Here is a 23,550-nt window from a genome sequence, read left to right on the forward strand (position 1 = left end):
AGTGTTAAGTGAGTGCTAATGTTTATGTAACTCTGCTGTCAAACACGCAAATCTGCTCGGATTTCAATTCCTTTCGGTCTTCAGCCGTGTGTGCGTAAGCCTGAGCTAGCACTGCTCTGCCAAACATTATTTTGAACCGCGGGACTTAATGCAGTGTGAATGTGTCTGGGCTCAGTGAAGTCAGGATATTTGTCTGAGTAATGCTGAACTCATGTGTATGACACAAGTGTTTGTTTTGTGAGGGGAAATAAAGAGAACGGTATGGATCATATGGGGGATCTAAATCACCACAATGAGCCTTACGTCATGAAGGAAATTCAGCGGGGAAAAAGACAGATGCAGTCTTCCTCTCTCTGGTCCAATGTCATAAATTACCTGGCCATTGATCCATGGGTGTCTGGGATATCAGCGGACCTCCTTCTCACATTTATCAAGCCTGTAGTCTGCAGCTAAGCCTGAGTGGGAAAGCCTGAAATATTCACACTTCTCCTGAGTTTCCCCAGCATGGGCCTGCATTGCCTAGATACAACACAGTTTCATTTTTAAATGCAGAGTGGATTAAACCTGCCAGACTGCATTGTGCAACAATATGTTTTTGTGTCTTGCAGTCTTTGATTTTAAAGCATCTAAGCTTTTTTCTGACCTGGAGTAAAGCATGTAACACAGTGCCTTAAAGTTGATAGGCTCAAAACATAGCAACAAGAAATCAAACACAGGACAGCCACCCAGGCATCCAGACGAACGATGGCGATGATATTTAGTACAGGATGTTGTGAAAAACAGCTGCCTGTCTTTAAGAGTGCAAATAGAGTTGCAGCCAGTCATGCAAAGGTGAAGCCTCCCTTGCACATAACAAAAACATCAAAACAAATGTAGAAATATTGCATGTAGTTTCTTTTTTTTCCACTTCAGAGGAAAGAAGGTTTATGAATTATTACTGGACCAAGAGAAAAGAAATGAAAAAAGCATTTGAAGGTCAGGGGAAATAGAAAAACCCAGTCAGGTAGAATTAAGATGATAATAGTCAAGGCTTTTATTCATTTTATTTTGCTTTTGTCTTAAGCTCCCTGCTGCGCTCTCCATCTTTTATCTCAGCATCTGAAACTCAGTTGGACACACACTCTTGCCTAGCCCAGCTTTACATGAAAAATGTTTCTGTGGTGAAAGTTTTGAGAGCACAGCAACAGCGTGAATAACAACATGATGGGGATAGACTTTGTTTTATACATTTTAATAATTGAGACTAATGCATAAAGACATATGTCTGAACATATGGTTGAAACACGCTTTTAAAACTTCAGAAAGGGTTGATTTGGTTTTGAATATAAAGAGGTTATGGCCTATGAAGGCAGGGAAACCAAGTTCATTGACTGTACAAAGTGGGAGAGTAAAGGAAGTAGGCGGGTGAACATATTTGTTTGCTTGTTTTTTCTGTTGTGAGGAAAGGAGGAAATGTGGTCAGGCCACAAAGGCAACAGAAGGAGGAAGTTCTACAGGTCATCAAAACAAAGGACTTCAAGCTTCAAGAGATCACGGTTCCTATTTTGTACACTATCACTTCCACAATGTCTTGATCTTTAAGAGGCAGCTGTGGCTCAGTGGAGTCAGTCATTGACCATAGCTGTTACACAACCATTGCACAGTGGGGTTTTTTAGAAGCAATGAGGAAGTCAATTCTTCTTTGAGCTTAACTTGGACATCAGCAGACAGAACGTTCACAATTACAATACTCACAAGCTTAGTATTCTTACCAGGTTGGCAATTTTACTTTATTTTGGTAGTATTCTAATATTTGCAAATTAGCTCTAAACACACAGTAGAACTGAGGCTTGTGGGAATGTGATTAGTTGAACTATATAGTTAGTTTAGTGCAGAATCAGCTGCACAACTACAGTTTATCTTTTGAGGGGCATGAAGGTGTAAAGGGCAGTGACTAAGGGTTGTCTGCTTTATGCATTGATGGCTTGAATGATGAGCGGATTATGAATATGCTTGCTGGTTTTCCTTTTTTATCAGTTAATCAGATTTATCATTGTACTTTTGAGTGAGCACAAGATTGCATAGCAATTATTCCAATCGTTGTTGAAACAAGTGTGTCTAATTCACAAATGCAAACCTCAGATAGGCCCTTGAGGAAGAGTCAGGGAGTCATTAATCATCTAAGGAACAAAGATTTATCCCCAGCATCCACAACTATTGTTGTTTAATGTTCAGCTGAAAGGCAACAATGTCAACCTTTGTCGCTGAAGAGAAAGGAAACTCTGTCATAAGGGTTCATTTTTTTGTGTGACTATGAATGCCTAAAAGGAATCTCATGCAAATCCATCCAATAGTTGTTGCAATTTATAGTCAAATTGGAAATGTGAAACCCTCAGTGATGATCTTCCAAAAACAGAAGGCATCATTAAAGTCATTAGGGTTCATCCTCTAGTAATCACTAATGTCTGTTGTACTCCTTGTGGTGCAAGCAGAGTAGTCAAAAATAAATCAAAAGGATTAGACACCCCATGGGACCGTATGGTGGCTAAGTGGTTACTGCTGTCGCCTCACAGCAGGAAGGTTCTTAGTTTGAATGTGTGAATTGTGCATGTTTTCCATGTGCATGCGGGGGCTCCCTCAGGGAACTCTGGGATCCTACCGCAGTCCGAAGACATGCTTGTTAGGTTACCTGGTGACTCTTATTTGCTCTTCTGCTTATTTGAATTTGTAAGTGTGACTTTGACTGGTTGTTTGTCTCAATCAATTGACAACATAGACTAGCAACGTACACCCTACTCCACCCAATGGGAACTGGGATTGGCCTTGGCCCCCAGTGACCTCAAACAGGATTAGTGGTACAGATGGATGGACTCCTTTCGTCTTCGGGGTTCAAGGTTATGTATCAAAAATGACTAAAAATAGAAATCCCCACCACTCCATCCAAAAGTGTGTGGACCAAAATGGCAAAGCAACAGACAAAGTCAGTCATGAAACAAACTTTGCTTAATTATTCTCAACATGGTTGGAGTTAGATCATCTGAAATGATCAAATAATACAATGATTACTCCATATAATGCACCATCTAGCACTCTGGCTAACATTTGAAATCCCCCACCAGTTGAAACACTACCCCTTTCACTCGTGTGACTTCATCCAAGAGAGCCAAGTCTTTGTTCCTTGCCGTGGTCGTTTCCGCTTCAGTAGAGAGAGGAAAGAGCAGTACCTTGAAGACATATCACCTCTTTTTTTCTTTTCACCACTCTATTTCACTCTCTCCTACACAAAAGCTTTACTCTCGCAGGAAGGGGGCTTCCTTTTTAGTTGGCTTCGGGTTCACCGCTTCTCTGCTCTCACGAATGACCTAATATGTGTCCATGTGGCTAGCGTGTTACTCACGGCATGTTACAGGAGTTCAACGGATGCTTTCTTCCTCATTCCGTGTGCTTCTTATCTCAGGCCTGCCCTACACGCAATTAGAGTGTGTGCTTGTGTTCTTTCGAGTAGCCAGTCTAAAGGTGAAGGTGGACTTGATTTAATTATGTAGTTGTGCTCTATAGTCATGGTGGCTTTCTCCCTCCTGAGTCTATGCTCTGAGCTGAATTGTCTTCTTTTGTAATGGAGATTAACCTTTCTATAAAGTGCACTTAGCCTATTTAACTTCCATATTTTAACATGAGCCACGTGGGCCTCGCTAACTAAGCAGTTCTGCCTCGTCTGCAGAGGGTTGTACCAGATTTAAAACTGTGGTCAATCCAGGCCTGCTTACAGGCTTTTAGGGCTAATAGGATAAGATTAACGCATTTGCATACTTTTGCGATGCATTATTCATGCAGCATCCTCTTCTCTAATTTGCAGGAGCAGGGCCTTTCTCCTCACTGACTTTAACATCTGGGTGACCTGGAAGTGGGGCAAAAGAGCCCTAGCGTTCATTAATCCTTGCTGGGTGTAAATCCGCTAACCACTGTAACACTTTATAAACTGGTTCAGAAACACATTCATTGTACCAGTCTTTAAAAAGATAATCTCCCGCATTAACCTTGGTTGAATTCCACATACTGCACAGTTGTTCTCTTTCAACTCTTGCAAGTTTGTAGCTTTTGAAAGTCTTAGGAGACGTTTTCTGCTTTAAAATATTCATCAAAGAAGGTATTGATTTAACTAAATGAACTTAAAGATCACAAAGCAGGAAGTGTGTGCTCTTGAAAAATGTTTAGATTGATTTATTTTGCATCTTTAAAAGAGACGAGATAAAACTTGGCAGAGTGACAGAAATGGGATTTCCATTCATCGACTTGTTGTTGGTCCTGCAGGTGACTCGTGGGACATGAAATCAAAGTCTAGAATTAAAAATTGACTCTTCACATCATATGTAATTATTACCCTGACAAAGGCCACCAAGAGGATTTTTGTATTAGTTTTTGCTTATCTTAATCTTTTATATGTATATTATTCAGAAAGGAATCAGCCAACCTTTTAACTCCTTACTGCATAAATAGAAAGAAAGACATTTAGTTCTAGTACATTTGAATTTGATTTAATTTCCATAAATGAATTGCATCAATACAAAGGAAACACATGTTGTCTGGGAGACATAACTTAAGGCAAAAAAAACATTTTTTGTAAGGTTTCAGATATCTACAACTGTATTTTTCATTTTTATAACTTTAAGATTTGTATTTATGCTATTAAAAAAAGAAGCATTAATCTATTTGGATGAATCTATTTGGCACATAATGCAAATTAAACTTTCCATACCTCAAAGTCTGAAAATGCACGCGTCATGTGGGCAGAAAAATATTTTGAGAAGTTTTTTTTTCTTTTTTTAAATCTTTATATATATATTGTGTTATTTTTTATTGTATTTACTTTTTGCTATTAATGTTATTGGTTATGAACAAGTCTTAGTGCTCCAAACTGAAGGATATGTCACAATGTTTAATAAACGGTTGCTGCCCTGCATAGTGAAATATTTCCATGAGGTTTGTTGGAAAGGATTCAGCGCTGATCATTGCCAGGTATAAATCTCTCCTTACCAGGAAGCAATCAACACCCTGGCTGCAGGATCATTAACCAAACCTAAAGTTTACGAGATCTATCATCACCTGTGCCTGGTGTATGCGAGTGTGTATTTTTTCTGTAGGTATGTGTGTATAGGTCGTCGGAAGCTGCACAGCCGGCCTTTATCCTTAAGATCTCATGAGCTCCCTGTTGCAGCTTTTTCACCTGCAGAGAGCTCCCTTCCTGTTGTTCTGAGGTGCAGAATGATTCACTGCCTGACACACAACATGAGGGCATATTGTGTGTAAGCGTTTAAGTGTGTGTGTGTGTGTGTGTGGATGAGTATTAGGCTGCCATACTGTTCCCAGACAGGAATCAGTCTCTTACTCTGACTGGCTGTCTGAGTATCTGATGATCTGTCTGATTCACCTCAGTCTGCTGGTTATAAATCCCCATATCTCTCCGCTCCCCTCCTCTTCTACCTTACAAGTTTCTTTCATTTATTTAATTCCTCAATGAACATTTTGATCCTTCATTTATCTCCAAGGGAAACACAGCTCATGTTACATTTTAAAGCTTTTTTTTTTTCTTTTGCTCCAAAGTCTCCAAAAAAGTGATTCTAAACTGTAATTCACAGATTAATTTTCTGAGATGGTGTGATGTGAACAAAGTGTCATTATACATATATGTGTATTCCTTCAATTTTTTAAAAACTCTGACTGTTGCACGCTTGGATTCATAAATTGACAATTATAAGCAGCGAAGAGAGGCATTGTTCCCGCTTAATATTTCTCATCTTCTTCAAAAAGCATCTGCAAGGGTGAAGTTACGTTCCTCCAGGGATTTCTTGAATGACTCTCAAATTGACAGAAATGATCCTCTTTTCGTTTGGTGATTTAATACATTTTATTAAATTAGCACTAACAGCTTATTTCCCAAGGTAACAAAGGCGTTATCGCTGCTCTGGGAAATAAGGTGAGCCTGAGCCAAGTTCATGATGTGCATCTTCAACTTTATCTGCAAGCCACACCAAAGAACTTGTGATCGTGTTTGGCCTCAATAATTTTCTATTTTTTGTCTTCTAACCAGCTCTCACCATTTCAAAGGTTTTCTTTCTCTTTATACTGTAAAAAGATGGAAAACGATTCCACACATACCATTTCAACATTTCAAATATGTCTCTACTCTTGAATCATGAATGCTGTGCTTTTTCTGATCATTTTTTACATTTACAAACAGCCCTTGCATTCTTTTAGCCCTGCATACCTGCAGCCTCCTCCTCCTCTTTTGCACTTTCTCTCCTCATGTATGTGTCCTCCTTTACTCTCCTTCCTCAAGCTCCCTTGTCTCCACACTAAAGAACTTCAGTTTTCGAAAAATTACCCACCATTCCCATTCCCGATCCCTTCTCTCCTTCCCTAATCATACGTATCCAGATACTTTCTCTGCATCACATTCCTTCAATTTGCCGTTGCTCAGGTTTTAATGAGGAAGCTCTAATTTGTATCGTGTCGGATATGAGCGTGTGGGAGTGTGTGCAGATAAGCCCGCCCCCTCCCACAGCAGTAATGCATTATTCTCTCTGTGATGTTTCACACTGATAAGGTAGAAAGGCTTGTCTGGGATGTGATGGCTCTTTGTTACCTGACTCTTTTCCTCTTTGCTGCTCCTGCTTCTCTCCTCCTTTTCCACGCCCCCCCAACAAGTCTTCCCCTTTGAAGAGTTGTTTGCTCTTGACTGATGAGTCAAAATCAGAGCTGTCGCTCCAGTGGAGCACACAAACCACCTTGTAGACAGTCTGCTGGATGACTACAGCTGAGACCACCCAAAGGCTGTCCCTCTGTGTCCCCCCATCCCCACTCCCCACCACCACTTCCACCGCTACCACCACCACCACCTCCCTCATATCTCTATTTTTTTCCCATTTACTCTATCTAACTTCTGTCTCTTCCTTTCCTTCACTTAACCTTATCTGGCACACAAATGAGACCGTCTATTATTTGTATAAAGCCTGATTTAGCACTAATATTTGCTGTGAAGGCTGCATCTAATGAAAACTGGATGAATCCACTTTCAACTTGGACTCAAGTCCTTGAGGAGCACAGTTTGAGCATCCATTTGAAGTACTGGAATGAGTCATTAGTGATGCTGGTGACAGTCAGAGCTGCATATGACAAATTGTGTTTCAGAAACTGCTCAACTATTCTGACAAACACATAGTATGTTTTCCTCTGGACTATGTTTCTTTCAAACGGACATTTCGAGCCCTGTATTAGACGGTTTAGTCTTGTAGTACAGGAGGAGAGGAGGTAGCTTTGCAGTGTTATGAGACTAAGTCGACAGGTGCACAAACAAAGCAGCAGTAATGTAATTGCCAAAAGGGAACAAACACCTGCAGGCTGTCCTCATTTGCAATCAGCTTTTATTGTAATGCTCAGTCATAAAACCATATGTGGGAGAAAGTTTCTTTTTGTTTCTTGAAACACGGACAGATCGCTGGGATCTTGAGTAATGCAATAATTATCCAATCTGCAGTCCTTGAAATGAGAAGCTCAATCTGTTACTGTAATTGAAAGAATGTGGTTTAAATGAGCTCTTCTGACTTGTTTGGTTAATAAGAGCCTTTTTTATTTTTATTTCTTACTAATGATGATTATTTCCATAATCAGCCTGTATGTGGGCTATTTTGTGTTTATTTACTTTGGCCTGTTGTCTGGTCTTTTAATTGCCAAATATTAGCCATTAATCAGAGCTGCTGGAAACTAAAGTTATAAATCAAAATACTCTGAGTACTGTTTGGCTCATGGAAATGAAACTTCAGATCATTTGAAACAAACCAGTTTTATAAACACTTGGTATCTCTTAGATGATTTAATAGCCTGAATGCTTACTATTTTGACACTCAATTTTATATACAAACATGTGTTTAGGAGAATTGTAGAATTATTGTAGTCAAACAAGTCAAGCTTGAGTCATCTGAGAGTGTTGTGTGTGCATGATGCTCTAAAAACCAAAGGAAAATGGTGGAATATCTGTGCCTAGCCATACTTGTGTCTCAGACCACAGTGAGGTAATTCCAGATGGATTGTACTGAGGGCAGCCGAGCCTTTGGAGATGACCGCAGCCTGTTTATTTCCAGGTGCACTCAAACACGCCACTCCACAAGAAAAGGTGTATTTTTTTTCATCAAGATCATAACAATTCTCTCTACCCCTATCCTGGTTCTGTTATCGCCAAACATACATTAGAATGTCAGACACATCTTCCCCCTCCTGATCCATATCTGCCAAGCCGCCATCCCTCTCTCTCGTCTCCAAACCACTCCAGCAAATGTTACCGTTTCATATCTGGGCTGGGAAAATAAGCTTTCTCTCCCCACTGCACGTGAGGATGTGCAGATACGATAACCCCCGTCGCCGAACTGCAAATGTCACCTCGGCTAGCCAGCCAGTCGAATTTCTTTTTCGCTGGCCCGTGCAGCTCTGTTATGGGGGTTCACACCCATGACACTGGGACAGAGCAGATGTGCGCACATGAATGAGAATGAGTCAGCAGGGCTCTCAGGTGTGGCCAGGAACGGACAAATGAAATGCCACAAAATACCAGGAAACCATATCAGATGGAACTTTGCTTTTATGTACGATGAGTACATTTTTGTATTGTTTTATCAAAGTGCAGAAGCTCATAGTGATATCTTACATGGTCGTATGGAGCAGGAGGGAATACATTTACACTAACATGGCCAATAGAGCTGACCATTAAATTAAAATAATGTATTTATAAATATTGGTTTGCTTAATTAAAGGATAACAAAAATGATTCACCAGAAAAAAAAAAAAAAATATATATATATATATATATATATATGAGGGTGCTGGTTTAGCTCAGCTGGTTGAGAGGGTACCCGCTGTACAGAGGCTGCTGTCTTCATCACACTGATAATGATAGGATCGATTCACTGTATACATATATATATATATATACTGTTTATACCAATTATTATTATTATCATTATTAAAGAATCAATATATGGATTATTTTAAGCTGATAAGCAATTATGATCTGCTCCTGATGGCTGTTATCAATAACCTTATGATACAGAGGGATAGAGAGAGAGTCAGTAATGGATGACATGCACCAAGCAGATACAGAACCAGCAGTCAATCCTGAGGACTGTAGCCTATGTAAATGGGGCGCCCACTCAACCAACCGAGCCAAACCAGTGTGTGCCCCAGACCATCTGTAATGTATATATTCATGACTCTTGTGGCCTTTCGCTGTAGAAAGATTTTGAACGTTTTGTGTTTTGTAATTTGTTTTATAAAATAGCAATGCTAGAATAACATAAATATGTAGATGGGGAAAGGTCAGAGTCTAATATACCCATGGGTTTTCTTTCAGGGTAATGACTCAACTGTTCAAAAGTTAATGTCTTTTTTTTTTATATATATATTTTATTTGTAACTTTTGAAATGTAACAAGACAAAACAAATACAATCAAACAGGGGCTCAGACATGCGAAATGAAATAAAATAAAATTGATAATATGAAAAATAAAAAACAGACAAATAAATTAATAGAAAACACGTGAAGAAAATGTTAGTTGAGAAATGATTTTAAATAACAAAATAAACGAAGATAAGTAATAAAATAAATAGAAATACATATATACACATAAACACACATATGCACACACATGCATACGTATGCATACACATACATACAGACATAAATAATGTAGAGAGAAAGCAGAGAGAAAAAAAAACAACAAAAAAAACAAACAAACAAACATAAAAAGACCATACAAAGCCGCCAATTAAGATGCAAAAGTTAATGTCTTGATAGCAAATGAGAAAACTGTTAACTTTTCATGCCTGAGTAGTGAGGATGCTTCACAGGGAATTATTGTACCTGAAAACCCACTGGTGCTGATGTTACTGCCTTGAAAGCATGCTAACATTAACCAAATGTGAGCTGTGACTTGCAATGCTTCTGGCTGCTTAACTACATTACTCTCATGCAGCAGCCGTTATAAGGTTGATGCATGTTGTCAGAGGTCTCAGTAGAAAAGACAATCAAGCACTCCACTCCACAGACTTCCTCACTCACATGTCTGCTGCTTCCATGGCCACCAGTTTATCCCACTTACACACAGAAATGAAAGAGCATATCTGAGCAGCATCTGGATTTACATGCCAGGTAATGTGTTCTTCACACACAGAAAGATGAGAGATGGGAGGCAGTGATGCTCGTCATTAATATTTCAATACTCCTGAGCAGTTTTTGGTCTGTTCCCCAGCCCTTAAGGTTTATCTGTGTGATGGCATATTTTAGGGACAGGGAACATTCATATTTTTGTGAGCAGAGAGCAGTTAATATGCAGTTTGTTATGAGTTTTTCTGGGCTGCTTCGGGGTCCCTGTGAACTCCATCATTCCCCCCATATTGGCTATTAATCCTTGGTTGGGATGTGCTTTATTTGCATAACTGACGGGTAGCCATTGTTGATAGCAATCTACAGCTATAATATTAGTTGGTATGTTGGACTGGCCAATTTATCTATTCAGCAATAGTCCAAGGTTTCCCCCTTGTTGGCATGATTAAAACTCCGTGTCAGTAGTACATTCCTTATATAAAATTTTCAACATAGTGCTGAAAGTAAAACTTAAGAAAGGAGAAAACTGTGCACTATTCAAGGAGATTCAATGAGTTATGAATACCACTCAACCTTATGCTGGAAAACAGAGTCTGGTCCATCAATGTCTTTTACCTGGACATAAGCAATGCAAGCATATACAAGACATGTCACACAAGACTACCTGAAACATGTGAACAAGAAAAACACCATTCAAGAAACGTATACAGTGAATCCCCCTTCAGTTCAGGCTTTGTTTCCTCCGTAGGAACCTAAACAGGGACTAAGGAGAGGAGGGGTTCAATGTGTTTTCGTTTTGGGGGAGGGCACTTCCTAAAAGTTCAGATACTTTTGGGATGGGAAATGCTGAAAATTATAGATTACTTCAATACTTTCTTCATTCAGTGGACCCTCTTTGTCATATGCCAATGAATGAATGAATGTATTTACCATTTCTTTTTGGTCTCTTGACAAGAGTAGTTTCAAAGTAACTCTCTGTAACATGCTGTTTTAACTTAAATTTGATTCCCACTAACCAACTAGTCTAAAAGTAAGAACAGTCAAAATTGAGCACAAATTATGTAACGCTACTAAACATGAGATCACAGAGTCGGCGGGTATCTGATGTCAAATCGGTTTCCAGAGTGTGGTAATTGTTAGCAGAGCTAGTACCACCAGCATCTGGTCCTCCTTGCATGCTAATGTCTTAAAACCGATGCTAGTTACACATAGCTTCAGCTGGGTGGTTATATGCCAGTTTAACACTGACACAGCCTACATATAACTTTTTCTTTTTTTCTATGAAAACACTGACCCCATTAGAGATGGCATCTGCTGTCTGTGCTTGTTTACATCAGTGTAGTAGAGCATTAAAAGTTTCTCCTGGAACTAAAAGTCTGGACATTTGTGGTGGAACTGTGAATGTATTATTTATTTATTTATTTACCTTGCCATCTGATGGACGTGGTTATTTCCACAGGCCAACAGATTGCACTTCATTTCCACACTTCCTTTGGCTCTCATGGGAATGTGTTGCAATGTCACACTGAACTGGAGTTTACTCAGTGTCAAGTCTGTGAGGCAAACTGTGAGGTTAGCTAGCAGAATGTCTGATGCAGAAAAGAAGAGGAAAGACATATGGTTGACAAAGCTCTCCATGTAAAACATGTTAAGCAGCAGAAAGACAACAGATGCATGTTTAATATGCTAGGAAAGCATAATTACCATAAGTCATATTGATGGCACATCAGTGATCCTCATCAGACCTAGCATATTATCACCTTTATTTACTGCTAGGCCACTATGTCTTATTGTATCACCTTACCTATATCTCTAAATCCCCTGCAATCTCCTGCTGCTGTTCCCTTTCCCGAGCATTTAACTAAGAAAACATTGGAATCATTCAGATACATTTACTGAATAGTAGAGACCCTGCTTCTTTACCACGGACATTTTCCTGAGTCACCCGGTTGTTTAGTCAGATACGTAACCTTTGACCTTTCAGTGTGAGGTCATTGTCCCAGCCCGGCAGACAAAGATCATCTTGGGGCCGCTCTAAGCTGGTGGGCTCGTCTGTGCTCTGATGTTCTGATGTGAGCAGACTGGCTCTTCTGTGGCTCTACTTATCTGGATTAGAGTGGAAGCCCATCAGCCATGAGCAGAAATATGCCTGCTCACCTTCAGCTGCTGCACCAGGAACGCCTGCCAGTCATTAACCAGGATATGAAAGATTTACAAAATTGCTTTTGCACAAATACAATATATTAGCAGAGTGGTGGAACATGTATCTAAGGGCAAATATTCTGTTGTAACATTCTGTTATAGAATCAAATATGGTATTAGAACACAACCGCTGTAATTGTGTGTCCATGATGTCTACTGGGCTGTTTTTTATGTCTTTTGTCTTCTTTCTCTCTCCGTAGTTCCTTTGTTTGAAGAACATCCGGACATTCCTCAAAGTCTGCCACGACAAGTTCGGCCTGCGCAACAGCGAGCTGTTTGACCCCTTTGACCTGTTTGATGTCAGGGACTTCGGCAAGGTGAGTTCAACATGAGGCATGTGGATGGATGGATGCTGTAATGTTCTACCTTTTGCAAAGCTCAGCACTTGAACTGACACTGCGAGGAGCTGTAGGATGGTGCTGCCTGTGGGCTATATCCTATCTACAGCAGCTCCTTGGAGACATGACGCTGCTTGTGGAGTAGATAAAATCATTAACAGAAGAAGCTATGTGCTTAAAGCATGTTATCTGATGTAAAGATAAGATATGGTGTTCAGCAATTTTATGATTACATCTTTGATGATTGGCTGATAAACTGTAGTTGTATGACTTCTTTTTGTAAAAGAACCACATTGTTGTAGCTTTAAATTCCCCCTTTTAAGATTAAAGGTCCTGTTAGGAAGTTTCAGTATTTAGCAAATGTGGCGCCCCCTGTGGGCAAAGTGGTTCTTCTTCTCTCTCTGCTGATTTTGTCCTCTACATGTGAAGCAGAAAGAAAGATGTGAATGGAGACAAACAACAACAACAACAACAACATCAACAGCTTATGCAGACCTATGGTAACAGTGCCAATACTAATGGTTAAAGTATATGTGCTATTTGGAAGTACTACAAATGAATGGCATTTAAACTCAACAGGTCTCATATAGCATTACAATAATGAGTTTGATAATAGGGGTAGGAATTAACTTATAATTTAAAGCGGCTGGAGTTTTGTTACAAGCAGACAGAGAAGAGAGAGGGAAAGACATAATCTCAGTATGCCACTTCCCCTGGCAGTCTAAGCCTATAACAGCATAACTAAGAGCTGTTCCAAGCCTGATCCAGCTCTTACTACAAGCTTTATTACAAAGGACAGTTTGATGCCTATTCTTAAAAGTAGAGAGGGTGTCTGCCTCCCAGACCCTGACTGGTAGATGATTCCAAAGAAGAGGGGCCTCATAACTGAAGGCTCTACCTCCCATACTACTTTTAGAGACTTCAGGTAAAAAATAAATACAGGTCTGTTTCTGCAGCATGCTGTTAATTACTTAGTTTGACACCTACCCTGTGGTGGTGATTTCAGGCTTTTATGAACTATTTAGAAATGGTCTGTCTTAGAGCTGATGGTCTCCTTTGCTTTTTAACTCATAAAGAGGCATCACTATTAACGTTAGTTTGTTTTCTAACCAATCAAAAATACCTCACAGGAGCTTTGATTTTTCACAAGTTAAGTTTTCATATGTGTTATTCCACACTGTCCTCAGTGCATTGTAAAAGAGGCCACTTAGTGTGAAGTTGTTTGTGCATCTGTATGACACAGCATGCCCATGTGATGTTCTTGGGTTTGAAGGTAGCTCAAAGTCAAATCTGTCACTTTCATTAGCTTCAGCATGGAGCATAGAACTCCCGATGAGCATTTGATGTAACACTTCAGGGTCAGCAACCTCATCTGAGGTCGCCGAGTGACTAGACTTGAACTCAACTCCACTTTCTAACAGTGTACTGTTGGAGTGTAGTGTGGATGAGTGTGTTGGCTCAGCTGTAAAGATGGCTGACTCACTCTCACATCATTGTAGCTTTATAGAGTGTTTTAGTGGGATTTTCTAGGAGATTTTTGTATTATTATGTGAGCAATCACAAGGTTATTTTCCCTTCATCCTGAGGGAGGTTTGGGACTTGGAATCTGAGTTAGTGCTCTTGCAGAACAGACATTTAGGAGGGGGAAGTAGTGGATTTTCTGTTTGCCATGGAGCGTCTGATCAGGATGCCTCAGGGATGCCCCTCTTTTGGGATGGTCTGGGCTTGTTTTCAAACAGTTGGCTTTGCTTAAGGTGGCCCCAGACAACTGAGGAGGGTTTAAAAAACAGGCCTGGCCTGTGGATGTTTTGGATTCCTTGTAGGCAGCTGGAATGAAGCACATCTGGGTGCTCTACTGAGCCTGCTGCCACTATGACCCATAAATCACTGCTTTTTTTATTTATTAATTGAATTGATGTAGTCTTTTTTGTATAAGAAATATCAACATAAGCTGGTCCCAGCTTCTATAATTTGAGGATTCAGTGTGTTTTGTTTTCAAGTAAGACAGTTTATGATGAGTTGATTTTAAAGACTGTTGATTGAACATTGTTACCCTTTTTTCCTCTTCTTCTTCTTGTCTTCATGTCTTTTCTTTTTTGTTTAAAGTTTAAAAAAACAATGAAAACAAAAACGTATTGACAAATTGTCAAGAGAATTGATGGTTTGATTGATAATGGTATTAATAATAAACATAGATGTATAGATATGGCTTGTGTTGATATGTGTGAAATTATAAGAACACGCAAAATGACAACCATCCAGCTTCAGAAAAGATGTCACTGGGTTGTGTCTTTTTTATTTTTATGCCACTGAACACGAAAGGATTAAAGAAAAAGGTGGATGAAAAAGGATTTGGAGGTGTGTGTCTGTGTGTGTCTCTGTGTATGTGGCAGGGTTCTGGCCTTTAAACCATGAAACCATGGGCCACATACCCTGTTGGCTCCCGCCTCAGAGAGTGAATTGATTGCCTCAATGTGTAATCCCTTTGACTAGAGTGTTTTATTGTGTGGTTTTTCAGACATAGAAGTGGGAAGCAGGAGGGGTTAGCTTTTTTTGGCTACAAGCAGCAGGGGCAGTTGAAAGTTATTCAGCTGATGCCGTCATGTCAGGGCAGGTGCTCAGGGAATATCAACCCTTTAGCTTTCTAGAGTTTAGAGGTTTTAAGACCATCACTGGAGTTGTGTTCTGCATGGATTTTGGTTTTTGTTCACACACTTTTGGTTTTAGTGCACTCACAAATGAGTCACAGATGCAGCCATGGTGGTGCGTAAAAAAACGTAGTGTAACAAGAGTGATTTGTGATTGAATCCCTGTCTACTCCCTGTTCCGCTCTGACACATCAGAGCAGGGTCACACTCACTTACCAAAGGGCGCCTCCTCCTCTTTGTGTCAAAGTGGGTGTTAGTTCTCATTGTAAACACTGTGTTCTTAACTCTCTGAGTTTGATGTTGCTAAATGACAGCGCAGCAGGGATTTGCATGTCCCTTACAACAGGTCTACCTGGGTTTCAACTGATGACTTGATTGTCCTAAGTCCAGAATGATTAAAGAAGAAGGGGACTGTGCTGTAACTCCTACTCAAAGTAGCAACTAGCTCCTGACAATCACCTCTGATTGTAGCTCAGTTTAAGCCCAGTTCATTTGATGATAAGAATATTATATTGCAGACAAATTTCAGAATAAAAGTCCTCAGTTATGTTGCTGAAATACCTTTATTAAATGCCTATGACAGCCATATTAGGGAAGCAAGTAAGAAACATAAATTAAAAACACACAGATTGAGTTAAAGGATGCAACTTAATTGAGAACTTATCACTGGTGGCTTAAAAATAATCTCTCTTTGGTCAACCATCCTGTTATGTTCATTTCTCTGGAACAGCAATACTGTTCCTGGGTCAACTAATTTTTTTTTAAATCAACTTTTTAACTCCATTACTAACCATTTAAATCAATATTTATTCCATTGGTGTTCTTTAATTCTCACATATCATAGTTCAACGAGGGTAACTCACTTGTTTTTCATTGAAATTAATGTTAAAACTTATTAGAATGTACATTGGAAAGCCGTTAATATAAATACAATAGTATTTTATGACATATATATTTGTTTATTCTATTTTACTTTTTTTTTTTTTTTTTTTATGAAGTGGTGTTGATAAATTAACCCAAGACCTCTTCTGTCACATGCTGCCCAGATATTTTATGCTGTATTTAGCTGTTTTGGAAGGCATATATTGCCTAAAATAGACTTTAAAAGGGGACAATTTGACCCGCAACATAACTGGAGGGTTAAAGGCGCGGACACGGGTTGAGTATCGTAGGGGGGTCACTGTTATATCAAACCACTACATCAAAAAGCAAAAAATAAAAATACAGTGGTAAAAATTTTCAGTCATAGCTTCCATCCTTGGTCTGAATACACGGCTATATGACCGCTGTGATTGATTACAAAGAGGAAGCATTTGCTGACAGTCATCTGCTCATTTATCTAACATTTCAAAAGCAACATATCCACGCGATCCGCTTCTGGCTGAAAAAAGACAAAGAAGAAAAAGATGAGAGTGGAGAAAAAGGAGACAAGGACTCATTTGGCAGTTTGCTGATAAACCACAAGACGATGTCTGAGAGTCAATGAGCTCATGGTGAACGGTATTAAAATCCAACAGCAGTCAGAATCAATCACACAGGCCCTCCATATGTCAATTTGGAAATTGCTTTTGTATGGTCTCAGCAGTGGCGGGCTTGTCTCTCCATTGATTTTCCATTAAGGCCAAACATCACATTATAATATATTGAATTGGGTAGATCCCTACTAATGTGGCATACATTTAAATAGTGAGAATGCCTAATAAATGGGAGATAAAAGGCCACTTTTGTTCCTGCAGTCAGTGTCTCTTCAGCTCTTTATTTTTGAAGCTCATCACTCACGGTTTTTCTCCTTTTTCCTTTTGTTACCTGGATACAAATGTTTCTTTGTGTGCTCATCTGATTGCAACTGAAAGTAATTCTAACTTCCATCTCATTTATTAAATCACAGCATCATTCCTAACTTGTTCCCGTATTCTTTTACCAGACCTCTGTTTCCGCTTTGAACCAAATAAGACAGGACTGCAGAAAAAGACAGGATTGGCTAAATGATTAAAGCAATAATGTTTGGTTTGAAAGTGCGCTGACACTTGTAAAAAAGTTCCCCGAAGAGCTATATAAAGATCTTTAGTGTATGAACATTAAGGACTCTTGAGAAACTGCTGAAAGCTGTTGGTTTAGTTCTTCACTCCAATATGACCATGTAAGTTGTCTAAAAAAGTACTGGTGCAAGGTCAAATGAGAAGATATAATTTGCAGCTTGTTCCTTCCTTTTTTCTGTCTTTGCACATCGCATTGTGCGTTTGCATTGTAAATCAATTCACTTTAGTTGAAATATCTAAAGTATTCCTCATCTGATTGAAGACATCTTCCTTTAACATTGTTTTTCTAATTTTCACTCTTTCTAAAACTGCCAAATTATCTAAATCCAAATTAAAATCAAACCACTTTTCTGATGCCTGGCCTTAATTCTCTTATATTTTTCACAGTTTTGAATGGACATCGTGTAAAGGGAAGTCAGGATATTTTCCTTTGACTTTCAGAGTCTTCAGCTCTACCACTAGCTGTAAATCCTGGAGGGTGGTTTAGTCATATATTACAGTCACTATAGATGCCACCTCTGTGATCCATCCCTCCAAAGATACATCAGCTTGCTTGAGTGCGTCCAAAGGTTCTCTATCCCCTGCACAGTGAGCAGAATATTCAATTCAGACAGTTTTGTCACTTTATTGCTCAAAAGTTCCAAAAATAAACCGTATCAGATCGGTCCCTGATATCAAGGGAAAAATGAACCCCACAAATGTTCTCTTAAGATTTGCAAATATTTCGCTCCTGTAAAGAACAAGAAAACAAATAGGCCATAAAAAGGAGAAGAGAGAAAGGTTTATTTGTGAAAAAAGGCAGAATACTCTGTCCCTGGGTGCACTCCTTTTGAAAACAAATGGGGTGTTGGTGAAGATAGAGTCTAAACCTTGGATTTTTAATCTCCCCTGGAAGAGAGTGGAATTAAAACAGGGGACTTTGGGGAGAGGATGGAGGAGAGATGGTTTTGATAGCAGCTGCCTCTATAAACATTAATCAGACCCTGTGCACCTTTCATACCTCTACAGTGGCTTTCAGGGGACCCTAGAGTTCATTTCCCCTGGCCTCTGATCGCCATCTCTCCCTCTAATGATGCCTGTTTCCTGGGTCACATGCAAATGGTGACAGGGGCCGAGTCAGCCCAGTGCTGAGAAAAAGTAATTGCCCCTTCAAAACCTTCTGCTACCCTTTCCAGAGGGGCGAGTACTGAAACAGATGGAGCACATATCCCACTTGATGTCCTCTACTGATTTTTATTTCCATTACTTACCTCATTTCATCCAGGAATACCCTACGCGACGTACAGCATACGCTAGTGCTCCCTTGTTGCCTTCTCTTCTCACAGAGGGAAGAAGTTGCTGCATGGTTTCATACACATATCAACACACAGCTCTTCTTTGCACCCCAGCCCATCCCCCATCATTATAAATTCATTATGACATCATTAAACCATTGAAATACAGCTTATTACAGTAGACCCCAGAGAAGGCTTTTATTTAAACACCTCCCTCCATTCAAACCCACCGCCTCGTTTCCTTTCTCCCAACCCATTTTAATTAGCCACCAAAGGAACATTGCTGTCATTTAAATGAACATGGCAATCAGTTTATTTGGCTGTTGCCATGATTAGCATAATTAGCCTGCACCTGTTAGCCATCTATCAACAGTTTGGTAATTTACCGTCTGTGAGTGGTGAGCAGTGAAGGAAGGAATCTTTCTGACAGATTTGCCGTCTTCATTAAAGGGAGTAGTGTCATTTATTTCAGATGCAGACAGCACTCGTGCATCTATTTCTATCTCATCCAAACAGCCTTGGAATCATGACTGACTGGCGGCGTGTCAGAGCCATACAGGTTTGCTCGTCATTGTGATAGCACGGTGTCAGAGTGAATGGATTGTGTTTCCGTTTTTATATTATTTTCCATGAATTTCAAAGTGAAGCCATTTTTCTTGACACTGTTTGATTTCACAACAACAGTTTGTTAAAGCTGCTGTTGATAGGAATTGTGTAAAACAAATGTTACTTTTTTTCTGCTGGGTTTGGAGAAAAGGGGCCGCCCCTACTACGTCCTCTGATTGGTTATGAGTCCAACACGCACACGCCGATCTGTGTTGGAGGGCTAAGAGGAATTCTGGTTGGGAGGGATAGTGTTGACATTTGAACTCCCTCTCTCTGAAGAGATGTTTACTCTGTGACTACCAACAGCAGCTTTAATGTGTTGAATACCTTTTACAACTTGCTGCTAGGTTTGCTTCTATATATACATGTGTAAATATATATATTTATATATATATAATTTTTTTCCCCTGTAACTTTGTGATACTTTTTTACATTTGCTTCAAATCACAGCCTGTTCCTTAGATTAAATTAAAGCAGTGATTGGAAAATCCACACGCTGTCAAGCTATGAAATCCCAATATTTGAGTAATTTATGGGCCAAGCATGTTGGTTGGGGAAGATTTAAAATGTTGTTTGCACATTTTTTTTAAAGGTATATTTTCAGGCATTTTCTCCTTTATTGATAGGGCAGCTGAAGAAAGACAGTAAATGTGGGAAGTAGAGAGTGGGGTAAAGAAATGCAGCAAATGGTCAAGGCCAGGAGTTGAACTGCAGCACCCATTGCGACGAGGATTATAGCCTCTGTATATGAGGCGCAGCTTAAACCGCAAAGCCACAGTGCCTTGTTGGTGCATTTTATGTTTTGTGGATGCAGTTCAGTTCCTTTTGTGATCTGTTCCTTGCTGTGGTTGAACAAAATTCTAGATTCAAGATTCAGTTCATCGTCTCATCTTCTCCACTCTCAACATACAGTACATGAGAGCAAAATACTGATGTCCTCAGATCAGTCACACTTTAAAACAGTGACATATTTAAAACATCAAGACAACATGGCAGTTAAGATTGACACTAAAAAACAAACCCATTAAAAAACAAATTGTTTCAGAAGACGGATAAAAAGAAAGTGCTGGTGCAGCGTTAAGTGCACTCGTGCAGTAAAGACAACACTGTGGGCGTTGAGTGTCATTCAAAGGGAGGTTCATTTTTGTAATTATAAGGCACTAGTTAACACTACATAGCTTTCAATTAGCATAGCAATCATGTGTACACACAGAGGCACTAACTACTAACTATGGCACGTAAAAAGGCATTCCATAACTCCTTATTCTGACTGATCGATTGAACTGCAATATTTTCAGATGGAATGGCTTTTGCTTCTGATTCTGACTCAGATGATGAATACAAACTAGTTAGGGCTTCAATACAACCTTTTTTTTTTGCAGTATTCATGACTGTGCAGCTGGGCCAGATATCAATCAAAATTTCAATACTGGTCCAAACAGCAAAAATAAGCCTTTTCTGGACTTTTCTTCACCAACAGTTTTAATGGTTTATTTTCTCTCAGATTATAAGTGTATGCTGAATGACCCTCTTACAATTGTTTTATTTTAATCCAAATATCCATGGGCTTTGGTTTTGAATACGCACAACACACCTTGAAACAGATGGACATCCTTAATGTGAAAGGAAAACACCACTCGCCTGATGTAATTTGGACCAACTCCTCCCTACTCTGCTGCTCTTCCTTCCTTCTAACTCCCCCCATTCCATTTCTTCTCTTTCCTCACTGCCTTCCGTTCCCCACTCATTTATCTAACACCCACTCTGAGTGTGAGTATGTTGTGATAAGACTTACCCAGTGGCAGGCGAGCCAGCATTGTGTCGGGACGGAGTGATTGCCATTGGTGGGCAGTGTTTGATTACCCTCTCTGCTGCTCTGAAACTCATGCACACTGAACTCTGCTCCTTTCATTTCCTTCCCGTGCACCCTGGCTAAAAATAGCAAGTTGCTCTGCATCCACGCCCAGCACTACTAACATCTGGAACGTGCCTCAGCCACTGTTGGCTCGCCTGCCTGAATACTATTTACTGAAGTAGTTTTTAACCTCAGTCACAAGCCCTCAGCCTGGCCTGCTGCTCATTTGTTCCAGTTGTGTGAACAATTTTAAACATGCAGAGTGCAATAAATGTTTCAAGGCTTTGTTGTCTTGACTTGGTTTTTGAGGTATTAACATGGTTATGGCTCAGTTACTACATGTCTTAGGAAGACTTTTCATGTATTATTTCCTGAATTAGTTAAGCTCCTGACAGATATCTCTTCAGGGCCTTAATACGTGACATATTCCTGGCCATATTTATTACTTTCAGGTTAACCATCTTGTTCCAAAGTAAAGCCCAAAATACATTTATAGTATAAAACAATACAGCTAATATTCATAGATTTAATTTAGCTCTGTTGTGTCTTGTCTCACTTATTCTGAAGTGTTTTGAGTGATTAGACGATCACCTTTATGCTTTGAGGAACTAATACAGGTACTCTAACGTTAGGTGGGAGTTAAGGAGCTAGCTATCGGCCCCCAACATTTTCTTATCTCAGGTTGCTATAATACTGATGCTTATACACAATTTTGGTGTCTCATTCTTCTTTACTTTGTGCTTTGGGACTAAGGTCACCACAATTATTGTCAGGACTAATACAGGAAGTGCTTGGAGTCAGGGAGCTAGCTGCAGGCTCTTAACATGCTCTCATCCCTGTCCTTCAAATGTGGACAATTTATTTTACAGGCCATTGGCGTCTCATTTCAACTCCAAATATTGATTTGCTTTGATCTACATGGGATTTTAACCGCTGTTACCAGTAGAACATTACTTGCAATTTTTTTATTTGCAAGTATATTTTAATTCATTTATGAAGATAGTTTCCACTATTTGTTACCATGTTTACATGTGTTCATGATCAGAAAGTATTTATCTGAAAATTCACTTTTGCTTCTGTGTCCTAATTTATGATTTAATAACATCTCTACTGACTCACAGACCTTTTTTACGCACATCTACAGGGTCGGTTAAGGACTTATAAGAATACACTTGCCTTTTCCACTAAAAAACGCCTTAGAAAATACTATAATAAATGGCTGTAACTTGCTTAGTGAAGGATTGATAGTGACAAAAATTCATTTGGAAGTCTAAAACACCGAAGTACAACTTTCTAACAAAACAAAACAAAACTTCCTTGATGTTTTGTCTGAGTTCACAGTAAATAATGACCTAAATTTCCAGACGTTTTTTATAAAAACGTCTGTATTTTCATCAATTTTCAGACAAAACAAATGTAAAACTGGTACTTTGAATGCAGCACAGGGAAAGATAAGGTTCTCCTGGATAAAACAATGTATGGCACTTGATGCTGAGTGCTTCAATAGGTTAGAAAAAACAAATAAATACAGGCAGGAGTCTGGTGCTCCCAAAAATGGTCTAGGTCAGGGGTGTCCAAACTTTTTTCAAAGAGGGCCACAATTGATGTTGTCAGAATACCTCAGGGCCATTGGCTCCTGCTGAGACTTAGGAATCATAAAAGTTATATATAAAATCTCTAGTTAATAACAATTATTTAAAACACTTTCTCAATAAAACAGTAACTATGAAGTCTTCAGTTTTCCACAAGCCACGTAAACATTAGCAAACTTTATCTTCTTCTGGAGGAAAATGGATTTCCTCACACTTCTTTTGATGTTGTTTTTAAGACTTTTTTGACCAGCAGACTACATTTTATAACAAAATAATTATTTTCATGCGTTCTGAACATTTTTTATGCATCAAATTTTGCCTTTTCTGTACGATTTCATAATTTGGATCTTGTCTTGTGTCCTCTTTTGTGTCTTCTGAACTTTTAGTGTTCCTCAAGAACATTTTCACATCATGATGAAAACATTAATTTGAAAACCTGTCAGCTTTAAGAGTTCTTGTGTTTCTTCTTTATTGCCATCTTGCACAATTCCCAGAGCTTTGGCTTTATACGAGTAGTCCATATGAAGCTTTTTGAGACGTTTCTGGATGGACTTTAGTTATGTTTGTGCGCTTGAAAGAAACTGCAAATGTACAGATGATTTAGAAGGTGATTAATTTCTGTGCTATAAATAACAATTTAAGATGGAGGCTTGGGGCCATAAATAAATGGACCTTGGGCCGCGATTGGCCCCCGGGCCTTACTTTGGACATGCCTGGTCTAGGTCATTAAGGGTTAAGCAAAGATCCTTCTTTGTTAGGCATCCACAGCCTCTGACTGCCATGATGACAGAATGTATTGAACTTTCTGGAGCATAACTATAAGAAGTTTCTCTGAGAGTTCAATTGTGGTGCAGATGAGTTAAC

General features: G+C 39.3%; 1 protein-coding gene across 5 annotated transcripts in view; it reads left to right on the plus strand.

Annotated features, from left to right (window-relative positions):
- The window catches only part of vav2 (vav 2 guanine nucleotide exchange factor), a 256,669-nt gene that overhangs the window by 62,999 nt on the left and 170,120 nt on the right, over positions 1-23,550 (plus strand). For all 5 annotated transcript variants that reach the window (XM_034709776.1, XM_034709778.1, XM_034709777.1 and 2 more), the window contains exon 2: positions 12,535-12,651. In XM_034709776.1, the coding sequence (XP_034565667.1) occupies positions 12,535-12,651 (117 nt within the window). The remainder of the gene's footprint in view (positions 1-12,534; positions 12,652-23,550) is intronic.

The sequence above is a fragment of the Notolabrus celidotus genome, chromosome 19 (genome assembly GCF_009762535.1).
Source record: "Notolabrus celidotus isolate fNotCel1 chromosome 19, fNotCel1.pri, whole genome shotgun sequence".
NCBI lineage: Eukaryota > Metazoa > Chordata > Actinopteri > Labriformes > Labridae > Notolabrus > Notolabrus celidotus.